The sequence below is a fragment of the Staurois parvus genome, unplaced genomic scaffold (genome assembly GCF_062004578.1).
Source record: "Staurois parvus isolate SC_StPar_1 unplaced genomic scaffold, SC_StPar_1.0 ptg002426l, whole genome shotgun sequence".
In the NCBI taxonomy this organism is placed as follows: Eukaryota; Metazoa; Chordata; class Amphibia; order Anura; family Ranidae; genus Staurois; species Staurois parvus.
Genome location: NW_028320222.1, coordinates 18,860 through 32,500, shown reverse-complemented (window position 1 = coordinate 32,500; position 13,641 = coordinate 18,860). Strand labels below are relative to the sequence as shown.

At 52.5% G+C, this 13,641-nt stretch overlaps 1 protein-coding gene across 2 annotated transcripts in view; it reads left to right on the top strand.

The window, feature by feature from the left end:
* The window catches only part of LOC149430886 (voltage-gated potassium channel subunit beta-2-like), a 41,437-nt gene that overhangs the window by 9,362 nt on the left and 18,434 nt on the right, over positions 1-13,641 (top strand). For both annotated transcript variants that reach the window (XM_089665956.1, XM_089665957.1), the window contains exon 5: positions 6,087-6,173. In XM_089665956.1, the coding sequence (XP_089522082.1) occupies positions 6,087-6,173 (87 nt within the window). The remainder of the gene's footprint in view (positions 1-6,086; positions 6,174-13,641) is intronic.

The window sequence follows — 13,641 nt, the reverse complement described above, 5'->3', positions numbered from 1 at the left end:
CCGCCCCCTACCCACCTCTGAGAACCATCCCTTGGATCCGCCCCCTACCCACCTCTGAGAACCATCCCTTGGATCCGCCCCTACCCACCTCTGAGAACCATCCCTTGGATCCGCCCCCTACCCACCTCTGAGAACCATCCCTTGGATCCGCCCCTATTCACCTCCCAACTACCACCCCTTTTAGAGACTACAAAACCAAGTATCATTTTGGGGTGCTAAGTAATTTGCATGAAATTTGTTGCTGATAACAAGTAAGGCAACAACACAGACTCCCTGCAGCCAGCAACAGACCCCCCCCTCCCCCAGCAACAATAGGACCCCCCCTGCCACAACAAAATACCCCAGTAACAATAGATGTATTCAGCAACACAGACCTCCGCTAGCAACAATAGATCTCCCAGCAGATAGCATCAGTAGCCCTATCAGCAATAATAGATCCCTACCTCAACAGTAAATCCCTCCCAGCAACAAAATACCCCCTCCCCCACAACAATAGATCTGCCAGCATCAGCAGCCAGCAATAATAGATCCCTCCCTCAATATTAAATTTATCCCAGCAACAAAAGACCCCCCCCCCAAACAATTGATCTCCCAGCAGCTAGCATCAGTAGCCCTATCAGCAGCCAGCAACAATAGATCCCTCTCTCAACAGTAAATCCCTCCCAGTAACAAAATACCCCACTCCCCCACAACAATAGATCTGCCAGCAGCCAGTAACAGTAGCCAGCAATAATAGATCTCTCCCTCACATTAAATCCCTTCCAGCAACAATAGACCCCCCAGCAGCAACAAAAGACCCCCACAGCAATAGATCTGCCAGCAGCCAGCATCAGCAGCCAGCAATAATAGATCCCTCCCTCAACATTAAATCCCTCCCAGCAACAATAGACCCCCTAGCAGCAACAAAAGACCCCCCCCACAACAATAGACCTCCCAGCAGCAACAGATCTCCCAGCAGCTAGCATCAGTAGCCCTATCAGCAGCCAGCAGCAATAGATCCTTTCCTCAAAAGTAAATCCCTCCCAGCAACAAAATACCCCCTCCCCCACAACAATTGATCTGCCAGCAGCCTGCATCAGCAGCCAGCAATAATAGATCCCTACCTCAACAATAGATCTCCCAGCAGCTAGCATCCGTAGCCTTTTCAGTAGCCAGCAATAATAGATCCCTACCTCAACAGTAAATCCCTCCCAGCAACAATAGACCCCCCCAGCAACAACAAAAGATCCCCCCCAACAATAGACCCCCAGCAACAACAAAAGACCCCCCTCCCCCCACAACAATAGTTCTCCCAGCAGCTAGCATCAGTAGCCCTATCAGCAGCCAGCAATAATAGATCCCTCCCTCAACATTAAATCCCTGCCAGCGAAAATATACCCTCCGAGCAACAACAATAGACCTCCACAACAATAGATCCGCCCAGCAACAATAGATCCTGCCGGCACCAATAAACCCCCCAGCACCCCTTGCCCTTACATACATCCATTGTTGGAGGTGCTGAAACTGTTCCCCCGTATTCCCGCTTAAATAACCTCCCCCCCCCCCCTCCCCCCCCCCCAGAAGTTTTTCCGAAAATGAGTACCACTCAATAAACGGCAGCGGTGTCAGATTTGGTGTCGGTGATCGTTAACACCACAAGATTGTGTTTCCTGATGTCTGTGAGATACTTTCCTGCACCCACCGGGTCATTTCCTAGAAAAAAGTTTGTAAATGTAAAGACAAAAAATAACTGCCATTTACCCTCTTCTTACCTTTCCTGTGTGATGTAGAATGTGACGGAGCGAATGTGTCATTGGTGTCAGAGAATGTAACATTGGCCTTATTACACATACAGCCAATGAGGCGTAAAGCGGTTGTAATCCCCAAAGCACATCCCTCTATAGCAGTGATGGCGAACCTTTTTGAGCCCGAGTGCCCAAACTGCCACCCAAAACCAACTTATTTCTTTCAAAGTGCCAACACTGCAATGAAACCTGAATATCGAGCTTTTGGTTTAGAAAAAACAACTCGTACAGAAGTGCAAACTAATTAACAGTACAGGGATGACCAGAGACTGCGGACAGTACAGGGATGACCAGAGACTGCGGACAGCACAGGGATGACCAGAGACTGCGGACACAGTACAGGGGATGACCAGAGACTGCGGACACAGTACAGGAGATGACCAGAGACTGCGGACACAGTACAGGGGATGACCAGAGACTGCGGACACAGTACAGGGGATGACCAGAGACTGCAGACACAGTACAGGGATGACCAGAGACTGCGGACAGCACAGGGATGACCAGAGACTGCGGACAGCACAGGGATGACCAGAGACTGCGGACAGCACAGGGATGACCAGAGACTGCGGACAGCACAGGGATGACCAGAGACTGCGGACATAGTACAGGGATGACCAGAGACTGCGGACACAGTACAGGGGATGACCAGAGACTGCAGACACAGTACAGGGATGACCAGAGACTGCGGACAGCACAGGGATGACCAGAGACTGCGGACAGTACAGGGATGACCAGAGACTGCGGACAGTACAGGAGATGACCAGAGACTGCGGACAGCACAGGGATGACCAGAGACTGCGGACAGCACAGGGATGACCAGAGACTGCGGACAGCACAGGGATGACCAGAGACTGCGGACAGCACAGGGATGACCAGAGACTGCGGACAGCACAGGGATGACCAGAGACTGCGGACAGCACAGGGATGACCAGAGACTGCGGACAGCACAGGGATGACCAGAGACTGCGGACAGCACAGGGATGACCAGAGACTGCGGACAGCACAGGGATGACCAGAGACTGCGGACAGCACAGGGATGACCAGAGACTGCGGACAGCACAGGGATGACCAGAGACTGCGGACAGCACAGGGATGACCAGAGACTGCGGACAGCACAGGGATGACCAGAGACTGCGGACAGCACAGGGATGACCAGAGACTGCGGACAGCACAGGGATGACCAGAGACTGCGGACAGCACAGGGATGACCAGAGACTGCAGACACAGTACAGGAGATGACCAGAGACTGCGGACAGTACAGGGATGACCAGAGACTGTGGACACAGTACAGGAGATGACCAGAGACTGCGGACACAGTACAGGAGATGACCAGAGACTGCGGACACAGTACAGGGGATGACCAGAGACTGCGGACACAGCACAGGGATGACCAGAGACTGCGGACACAGCACAGGGATGACCAGAGACTGCGGACACAGTACAGGAGATGACCAGAGACTGCGGACACAGTACAGGAGATGACCAGAGACTGCGGACACAGTACAGGAGATGACCAGAGACTGCGGACACAGTACAGGGGATGACCAGAGACTGCGGACACAGCACAGGGATGACCAGAGACTGCGGACACAGTACAGGGATGACCAGAGACTGCGGACACAGCACAGGGATGACCAGAGACTGCGGACAGCACAGGGATGACCAGAGACTGTGGACACAGTACAGGAGATGACCAGAGACTGCGGACACAGTACAGGGATGACCAGAGACTGCGGACAGTACAGGGATGACCAGAGACTGCGGACAGTACAGGGATGACCAGAGACTGCGGACACAGTACAGGAGATGACCAGAGACTGCGGAAAGCACAGGGATGACCAGAGACTGCGGACACAGTACAGGAGATGACCAGAGACTGCGGACACAGTACAGGAGATGACCAGAGACTGCGGACAGTACAGGGATGACCAGAGACTGCGGACACAGTACAGGAGATGACCAGAGACTGCGGACACAGTACAGGAGATGACCAGAGACTGCGGACACAGTACAGGAGATGACCAGAGACTGCGGAAAGCACAGGGATGACCAGAGACTGCGGAAAGCACAGGGATGACCAGAGACTGCAGACAGTACAGGGATGACCAGAGACTGCAGACAGTACAGGGATGACCAGAGACTGCGGACAGTACAGATGACTGCTGACCTTTGGGGGGGGGGGGAGCGGGTACCTGAATTTGACAGGTACCCGCTCTTACTTCCGCAGAGTTTTTTTTTTATCTTACCTGTTCCTCTACCCAGCCGCGCGCTGTCTTCCCGGCTTCTGTAGTGTGGGCGCTCGGCGAGAAGCACTGCGCTTTGTGATTGGTCCGGCGGCTTCTGGGATCTGTCATGTGTCCCAGGTACCGCCTTACCATTCACAAAGAGCACTGCTTCTTGCGCATGCGCACTTGGGACCCGGCTGTCACGCACACTACAGAAGCCGGGAAGACAGCGCGCCGCTGGATAGAGGAACAGGTAAGGTCCCACTGCAGAGCTGAGCGGCCGGCCCGGTATTCTGACACGGCCGCGGTGGAAATACCGGACCGGCCGCTCTATATTCGCTCCATAAGACGCACTGACATTTTCCCCCCTTTTTTGGGGGAAAAAAAGTGCGTCTTATGGAGCGAAAAATACGGTATTCTCCTGGCGTGCCCACAGATAAGGCTCGGCGTGCCGGTTGTGGCACGCGTGCCACGGGTTCGCCATCACTGCTCTATAGTGTGTCCTTGTTTCAGTCCAGAGCACTGAGTGCCATATCTGTCTGCTGCCTCCTTCCCCTGCTATCAGCATGAGTCACCTCTGACAAGTTTCCCTGACACCAAGAGATAAAAAAGTGACAGGAGAGGGAGCTCCAGCACAGAGGCGTCCCTAGGGTTGGTGTCACCTGGTGTGGTAACACTTAGTGACACCCCCTCCGACGATCCCCGGAGGATGGATTGGACCTGCGGATTGGGGAGCATAATGGATCGGAGTCCGACCTATTATGCTCAATCCTCAGATCCGATCCATCCTGCGGGGATTGTCGGCTTGCTTTTCAACTTACCTTTTCGTGGAGCGGGTCCGGTGTCACCCCCGTATAGGTTGCATCCCGACAATCCCCGCAGGATGGATCAGATCTGCGGATTGGGGAGCATAATGGATCGGACTCTGACCTATTATGCTCAATCCGCAGATCCGATCCATCCTGCGGGGATTGTCGGGATGCAACCTATACGGGGTGACACCGGACCCGCTCCACGAAAAGGTAAGTTGTGAAGAAAGCTGACGATCCCCGCAGGATGGATCAGATCTGTGGTTCAGGGAGCATAATGGATCAGACTTCGACCTATTATGCTCAATCCGCAGATCCGAAACATCCTGCGGGGATCGTCAGCTTGCTTTTCAACTTACCTTTTCGTGGGAGCGGGTCCGGTGTCACCCCGTGTGGTCAGTGTCACCCGGTGCCGGCCACACCCCCCGCACCTGCCTCGGGACGCCACTACTAAAGCACACAGCCTGTGATTGACAGCCTCAGCTCTGTACTTGTATACTGTGTGAAGGAGGGTGTGTCCCTTTCCTCCAATAAGCTCTCAGAGCTCTTGCAACTTCGGCTGCAGCCCCCTGCTTTCAGAGAAGGCTACAGATAAACTGGTACAACGTATGTAGGAGGATTTATTTTTTTTTTCTTCATTTCTGTGTATCACCTGAGGCCGGTCACAAGGGTTTACAACCACTTTACATTTCCCATTGAGGAATGGCAAATCCAGGTTTTCAAAGCAGTGTGTACGGGTGGATGTTGTATGTAACGTGTCTGGAGATGTTGTATGTAACGTGTCTGGAGATGTTGTGTGTAACGTGTCTGGAGATGTTGTGTGTAACGTGTCTGGAGATGTTGTGTGTAACATGTCTGGAGATGTTGTGTGTAACGTGTCTGGAGATGTTGTATGTAACGTGTCTGGAGATTATGTATGTAACGTGTCTGGTGATGTCGTCTGTAAGGTGTCTGGAGATGTTGTCTGTAACGTGTCTGGAGATGTCGTCTGTAACGTGTCTGGAGATGTTGTGTGTAACGTGTCTGGAGATGTTGTGTGTAACGTGTCTGGAGATGTTGTGTGTAACGTGTCTGGAGATGTTGTGTGTAACGTGTCTGGAGATGTTGTCTGTAACGTGTCTGGAGATGTTGTCTGTAACGTGTCTGGAGATGTTGTCTGTAACGTGTCTGGAGATGTTGTCTGTAACGTGTCTGGAGATGTTGTATGTAACGTGTCTGGAGATGTTGTATGTAACGTGTCGGTAATGATCTGCTTAATCGTTATTAAGGTTTAAAAGCTTCTCTAGAAAGACTTCAGCTAGAATATGTGGATGTTGTGTTTGCTAACCGGCCCGATCCCAACACGCCCATGGAAGGTAAGACGTCCTCCATTTACTGGAAGCTTCTAGAACAAGAGTACCATGGGGATCATGTCACAGGAGGCTGAAGAGACGCATAGGGTCAGTTCACCAAAACAGAACACGTGCCGCATGCTCATCAACTGGCTCTGTCTGCTCATTTGAGACATTGAAATCGCATTTCCAACGATCGACTGGCCACGGCTTACAGGTCACCCACACGTGGAACTTCTTATGGTTTAGCAATGTGATGTCCAGAGAAGAGGGCAGAAAAAGCAGCCAATTCAGAGGGTGAGAAAATGCAAAAACACACAATGGTCCAAACCATGGCTGGATCTAGGGGGGTGCTGGGGTGGGCTGTGCCCCCCCACCCCAGATTTTATTTGTGCCCCCCCCAAGCCAACCCTAACCTGCCGCTATACTACCCTAACCTGCCACTTTGCATCACTGACTCCTGACCCCTGATCTCTCCATCATTGACTCCTGACCCCTGATCTCTCCATCATTGACTCCTGACCCCTGATCTCTCCATCATTGACTCCTGACCCCTGATCTCTCCATCATTGACTCCTGACCCCTGATCTCTCCATCACTGACTCCTGACCCCTGATCTCTCCATCATTGACTCCTGACCCCTGATCTCTCCATCATTGACTCCTGACCCCTGATCTCTGCATCGCTGACTCCTGACCCCTGATCTCTGCATCGCTGACTCCTGACCCCTGATCTCTGCATCGCTGACTCCTGACCCCTGATCTCTGCATCGCTGACTCCTGACCCCTGATCTCTGCATCGCTGACTCCTGACCCCTGATCTCTGCATCGCTGACTCCTGACCCCTGATCTCTCCATCATTGACTCCTGACCCCTGATCTCTGCATCGCTGACTCCTGACCCCTGATCTCTGCATCGCTGACTCCTGACCCCTGATTTCTGCATCGCTGACTCCTGACCCCTGATCTCTCCATCATTGACTCCTGACCCCTGATCTCTCCATCATTGACTCCTGACCCCTGATCTCTCCATCATTGACTCCTGACCCCTGATCTCTCCATCATTGACTCCTGACCCCTGATCTCTGCATCACTGACTACTGACCCCTGAACTCTGCATCACTGACCCCTGAATTACTGATTACAGACCTCTGAACTCTGCATCATTTACTCCTGACCCCTGAATCACTGACTCCTGAACCCTGCATCACTTACCAATGACCCCTGAACTCTGCATCACTAACTCCTGACCTCTGCATTACTTACTCCTGACCCGTGAACTCTGCCTCACTGTGTCCTGACCCCTGAATTCTGCCTCACTCCTGACCCCTGAACTCTGCATCACTTACAACTGACCTCTGCCTACCTTACTGCTGATTCCTGAACTCCGCATCACTGTGTCCTGACCTCTGAATCACTCCTGACCCCTGATCTCTGCATCATTGACTCCTGACCCCTGAACTCTGCCTCACTTACTCTTGACCCCTGAACTCTACCTCACTCCTGACCCCTGAATTCTGCATCACTCTTGACTCCTGATCTCTGCATCACTTACTAATGACCTCTGCCTACCTTACTACTGACTCCTGAACTCCGCATCACTGTGTCCTGACCTCTGCATCACTGACTCGACCCCTGAACTCTACCTCACTGTGTCCTGACCCCTGAACTCTACCTCACTGTGTCCTGACCCCTGAACTCTGCCTCACTTCTGACCCCTGAACTCTCCATCACTGTGTCCTGACCTCTGAACTCTGCATCACTTACTCCTGACCCCTGAACTCTGTCTCACTCTTGACCCCTGAACTGTCTCACTCTTGACCCCTGAACTCTCTCACTCTTGACCCCTGAACTCTCTCACTCTTGACCCCTGAACTCTGCATCACTTACTACTGACCTCTGCCTACCTTACTACTGACTCCTGAACTCCGCATCACTGTGTCCTGACCTCTGCATCACTGACTACTGACCCCTGAACTCTGCATCGCTGACCCCTGATCTCTCCATCATTGATTCCTGACCCCTGAACTCTACCTCACTGTGTCCTGACCCCTGAACTCTGCCTCACTCCTGACCCCTGAACTCTGCCTCACTTACTCCTGTCCCCTGAACTCTGCCTCACTTCTGACCTCTGAACTCTGCATCACTGTGTCCTGACCTCTGAATCACTGTGTCCTGACCTGTGAACTCTGCATCACTGTGTCCTGACCTCTGCTTCACTGACTACTCTGTGTCACTGACTCTTGACCCCTGAACTCTGCATCACTGTGTCCTGACCTGTGAACTCTGCATCACTGTGTCCTGACCTGTGAACTCTGCATCACTGTGTCCTGACCTCTGACTCCCTACTGGCCTTAGACCTCAGCATCACATACTCCTGACCCCTGCATCCCTCACTACTGACTCCTGACCCCTGCATCCCTCACTACTGACTCCTGACCCCTGCATCCCTCACTACTGACTCCTGACCCCTGCATCCCTCACTACTGACTCCTGACCCCTGCATCCCTCACTACTGACCCCTGACCCCTGCATCCCTCACTACTGACTCCTGACCCCTGCATCCCTCACTACTGACTCCTGCACTCTGTGTCCCTTTAAGCCTCGGCCAGTATTCAGCGCAATGAAAGCCACGCCCAGTTTTTGCACACAGGCCGGCTGCTTTCCTGACCCGGAGTGGGTTCATGTCATTTCAGATCTTAGCAAAGGCCGGAGCTGGAACTACATATGGATTCAGCACCTGAGTGTCCTTTCCGTAGATAAGACGAGCTATATGATGAGTATGAGAACTCGCACAGCTTAGTGAACGGACCCCGGCGTCCTCACCTTGGGGGGATTCCTCGTCTGCATTAATGATGTCTCTCTTTTATTGCATGCGGGCATTTTGAAAACTGACAGATGGAAATCTTGTGTCCTTTTTTTTTTTGTGTGTTAAAGGATAAGTTCACCTTTTAAACATTATTTTGCAGGTAAAAAAAGTGTGCATTTATTATTTTTTGTCCAAAGGAGCCTGTAAAGCATTGCACCATCAATCAGTAGATCACAGATGCCATGCAGGTCTCCTGCAGATCCATCAGTATATCTGCTTGCTGTACGTGGTATACGGGATGTACGGGGATATACTGGGGTGTATGGGGATGTAGGAGGTGTACAGGGATGTACTGGGATGTGCGGGGTGTACGGGGATATACTGGGGTGTATGGGGATGTAGGAGGAGTACGGGATGTATGGCGTGTGCGGGGTGTAGGAGGTGTATGGGATGTACAGGGGGTGTAGGGGAATGTATGGGATGTGTGAAGTGTACAGGATGTATGGGACGTGCTGGGTGTATGGGGATGTGTGGGGTGTATGGGATGTGCGGGATTAAGGGTGTAGGTATGTGTGGGGTGTAGGGATGTAGGGATGTGCAGGATGTATGGGGTGTAGAGATGTAGGAGATGTACGAGGTGTAGGGGATGTACGGGGTGTATGGGATGTAGGAGATGTTCGAGGTGTATGGGGATGTACGGGGTGTAGGGGATGTACGGGGTGTAGGGGATGTACGGGGATGTACGGGGTGTAGGGAATGTACGAGGTGTAGGGGATGTATGGGGTGTAGGGGATGTACGAGGTGTAGGGGATGTACGAGGTGTAGGGGATGTACGGGGTGTAGGGGATGTACGAGGTGTAGGGGATGAATGTGGTGTATGGGGATGTATGGGGTGTAGAGATGTAGGAGATGTACGGGATGTATGAGGTGTATGGGATGTACGGGGATGTAGATGTACAAGGTGTAGGGGTTGTACTGGGATGTAGATGTACGAGGTGTATTGGATGTAGGGGGTATATGGGATGTATGGGAATGTAGAAGATGTAGGGGATGTGCGGGGTGTATGGGATGTGCGGGGTGTATGGGATGTGCGGGGTGTATGGGATGTAGGGGGTGTATGGGATGTAGGGAGTGTAGGGGATGTACGGGGTGTAGGGGATGTATGGGGTGTAGGGGATGAACGGGGTGTATGGGGGTGTAGGGGATGTACGGGGTGTAGGGGATGAACGTGGTGTATGGGGATGTAGGGGATGTAGGGGGTGTAGGGGATGTACGGGGTGTAGGGGGTGTACAGACAAGCAGATATTCTGACAGGAAACTTCAATGAACTGTCCCAGCACTCCCCAGCGCCGTAGTAGTTCATTGAAGACTACACGGTCACAGCCGCAAAGGCTGCTGGGATTTGTAGGCAGGGCAGGTGGAATATGTAGCGTGTTCCCAAAGGTGAACTTCTCCCTGCACAGCACATACCTAAAGTGGAACTCCAGGCACGATTCATATACATCCCATTAGTCTTGATGGGGGGCGGATAAATAAAGGGTCATTAAAATGCTGGAAAGTTTTCCTTTTCTGGGGGAAAATGCTGCAGCTCGCTTCAGTGCCGGTCACATGTCCAGGAACCCTGGCCTCTTCCTTACATGGTCCCTGATGATGGGAAGGCCAATCTTCTCTATGGTAAAGTCCGAGATTCAGGAAATTCAGAATTTATTGTACGTTTTCAGTAAGAATCATAGAATGAATCTCAGCTGCAGCCCCCCCCCCCCCCGCAATAAAAAAAGAATTCCACGCCCAATCAGCTTTGTCTTTAGATTTGTGGCCATCACTGAAGGGAGCCAACAGAAACGTTTTCTCCAGGAAGGTCCAATTCTTGTGCATTTATTTCAGATTTTTTTTTTAATGAATTGTTATCCAATGGCTGACTTCAACATGGGAGATGAAATGTCTCTTCTCCGCCCAACCCCCAAAGATCCAATCAATCTCAACATATACATAGTGGTGAGGAGCTGGCCTCCCTGGGCTGGGCTCTTGGATCTGCCCCTCCCTCGGTAATGTGTAGCACATCATACTGTTGCAGCCACCTTGTAGTCATCTGGGGGCTGCCTATTAGGGCCGGGACAAGGGGTAGGCAGGAGGAGGCTGCCTATTAGGGCCGGGACAAGGGGAGGGCAGGGGGGGGCTGCCTATTAGGGCCAGGACAAGGGGATGGCAGGAGGGAGTGGCTGCCTGTTAGGGCCGGGACAAGGGGTGACCAGGAGGGGAGGCTGCCCATTAGGGCTGGGACAACGGGTGGGCAGGAGGGGGGCTGCCTATTAGGGCCGGGACAAGGGGTGAGCAGGAGGGGGGCTGCCTATTAGGGCCGGGACAAGGGGTGAGCAGGAGGGGGGCTGCTTATTAGCGCCGGGACAAGGGGTGGGCAGGAGGGGGGCTGCCTATAAGGGCCGGGACAAGGGGTGGGCAGGAGGGGGCTGCCTATTAGGGCCGGGACAAGGAGTCGGCAGGGGAGGTGAGGCTGACTATTAGGACTGGGACAAAGGGTGGGCAGGAGGGGGGGGCTGCCTGTTAGGGCCAGGAAAAGGGGTGGGCAGGAGGGGAGGCTGCCTGTTAGGACTGGGGCAAAGGGTGGGCTGCCTGTTAGGGCCGGGACAAGGGGTGGGCACGAGGGGGGTTGCCTATTAGGGCCGGGACAAGGGGTGGGCAGGAGGGGGGCTACCCGTTAGGACCGGGACAAAGGATGGACAGGAGGGGGTTCTGCCCGTCAGGGCCCGGACAAGGGGTGGGCAGGAGGTGGCTGCCTATTAGGGCCGGGACAAGGGGTGGGCAGGAGGGAGTGGCTGCCTGTTAGGGCCGGGACAAGGGGTGGCCAGGAGGGGAGGCTGCCCGTTAGGGCAGGGACAAGGGGTGGCCAGGAGGGGAGGCTGCCCGTTAGGGCAGGGACAAGGGGTGGGCAGGAGGGGAGGCTGCCCATTAGGGCCGGGACAAGGGGTGGGCAGGAGGGGGCTGCCTATTAGGGCCGGGACAAGGGGTGAGCAGGAGGGGGGCTGCTTATTAGCGCCGGGACAAGGGGTGGGCAGGAGGGGGGCTGCCTATAAAGGCCGGGACAAGGGGTGGGCAGGAGGGGGCTGCCTATTAGGGCCGGGACAAGGAGTCGGCAGGGGAGGTGAGGCTGACCATTAGGACTGGGACAATGGGTGGGCAGGAGGGAAGGGCTGCCTGTTAGGGCCAGGAAAAGGGGTGGGCAGGAGGGGAGGCTGCCTGTTAGGACTGGGGCAAAGGGTGGGCTGCCTGTTAGGGCCGGGACAAGGGGTGGGCACGAGGGGGGTTGCCTATTAGGGCTGGGACAAGGGGGGGGCAGGAGGGGGGCTACCCGTTAGGACTGGGACAAAGGATGGACAGGAGGGGGTTCTGCCCGTCAGGGCCCGGACAAGGGGTGGGCAGGAGGTGGGCTGCCAATTAGGGGTGGGCATGAGGGAGTGGCTGCCTATTGGGGCTGGGACAAGGGGTGGTCTGCCTATTGGGGCTGGGACAAGGGGTGGGCAGGAGGGGCAGCTGCCCAGGGCGCAGCGGTAGGGGAGGGTACCCCTTCACCACATGCAAGCTCCAGATCATTGGGTAGCAACCAGTGGGCTGCATCTTCCTGTCTGGTCTGACACCCTAAACTCCAATATACTACCCTATTCCCCCACAGATGACACAAAAACACTCCATGCACCCGCAACTACATTTCAGGCCAGCAGGCGATGGACCGTGCATCAGCAGTGCACGCTCCATGCGAACCAGACACCAGAGAAAGGTGGCCATTCTACGACATGCATCAGGAGGGGGGGTGCAGTTCTGCATCCTTGCCTAGGGGGCGCTGGCTGAACCTGTCCCAGTACCGCCACCTATACCCATGCTGTATTTACATTTATATGTCGCCTGCTGATAAAGTAGCGCAGTTCAGTCCTCGATGGAGCGCCATGAGAAATGCGGATTTATTTTCTCTGCAGTGCTAGTTGTGAATCGTGGCGCCTGGTTTAGTCCTCAGCCCGGAGTTCCACTTTAAAATTTTTGTTTTTCCTAAAAAAATGAACTGCAATAAGTGTTGGAAATGATCGACTTTAGACTCAATTTACTAATCCGGAATTATTTGTGGTTTTGTTCGGTCCCGCGGCTGAAAAATAACGTGAACTACGATCAGTAGCACATGTTTGGAGCTTAGTGAATTGAGCGCTATTTTTTTTTATAAAATTGGGTTTTTCTTGATTGAAAAAATATGAAATGCAATCATTTAGGGACAGCAAGAGTAATAATAATGTGTTTGTTTTTTTTTTGGGTTTTTTTTTGTATTTTAAATTTGAATATTCTTCTTTGCCAAGGTTAGCGTATATGTTCTGTTGTACAAACAAAATGTGCAGTAAATCTAATTTCAGTGCATTTGTATCACAATTAATATGATGATTACTGACTCTGCAGTAATGGTTCAAATAGCTTTCTATTTTTTCCCATCTTTTTGATTTTATTACATTGTTTTTTTTTTATAATTTTTATTGAAATTAACAATTTTTAACTTATGTAATACAGATATATATATATATATATATATATATATATATATATATATATATTTTTTTTTTTTTTTTTTTTTTTTCTGAATTAATAAATTATTTTAAATTATATAAATATATATAATGGTTCAAATCGCTTTC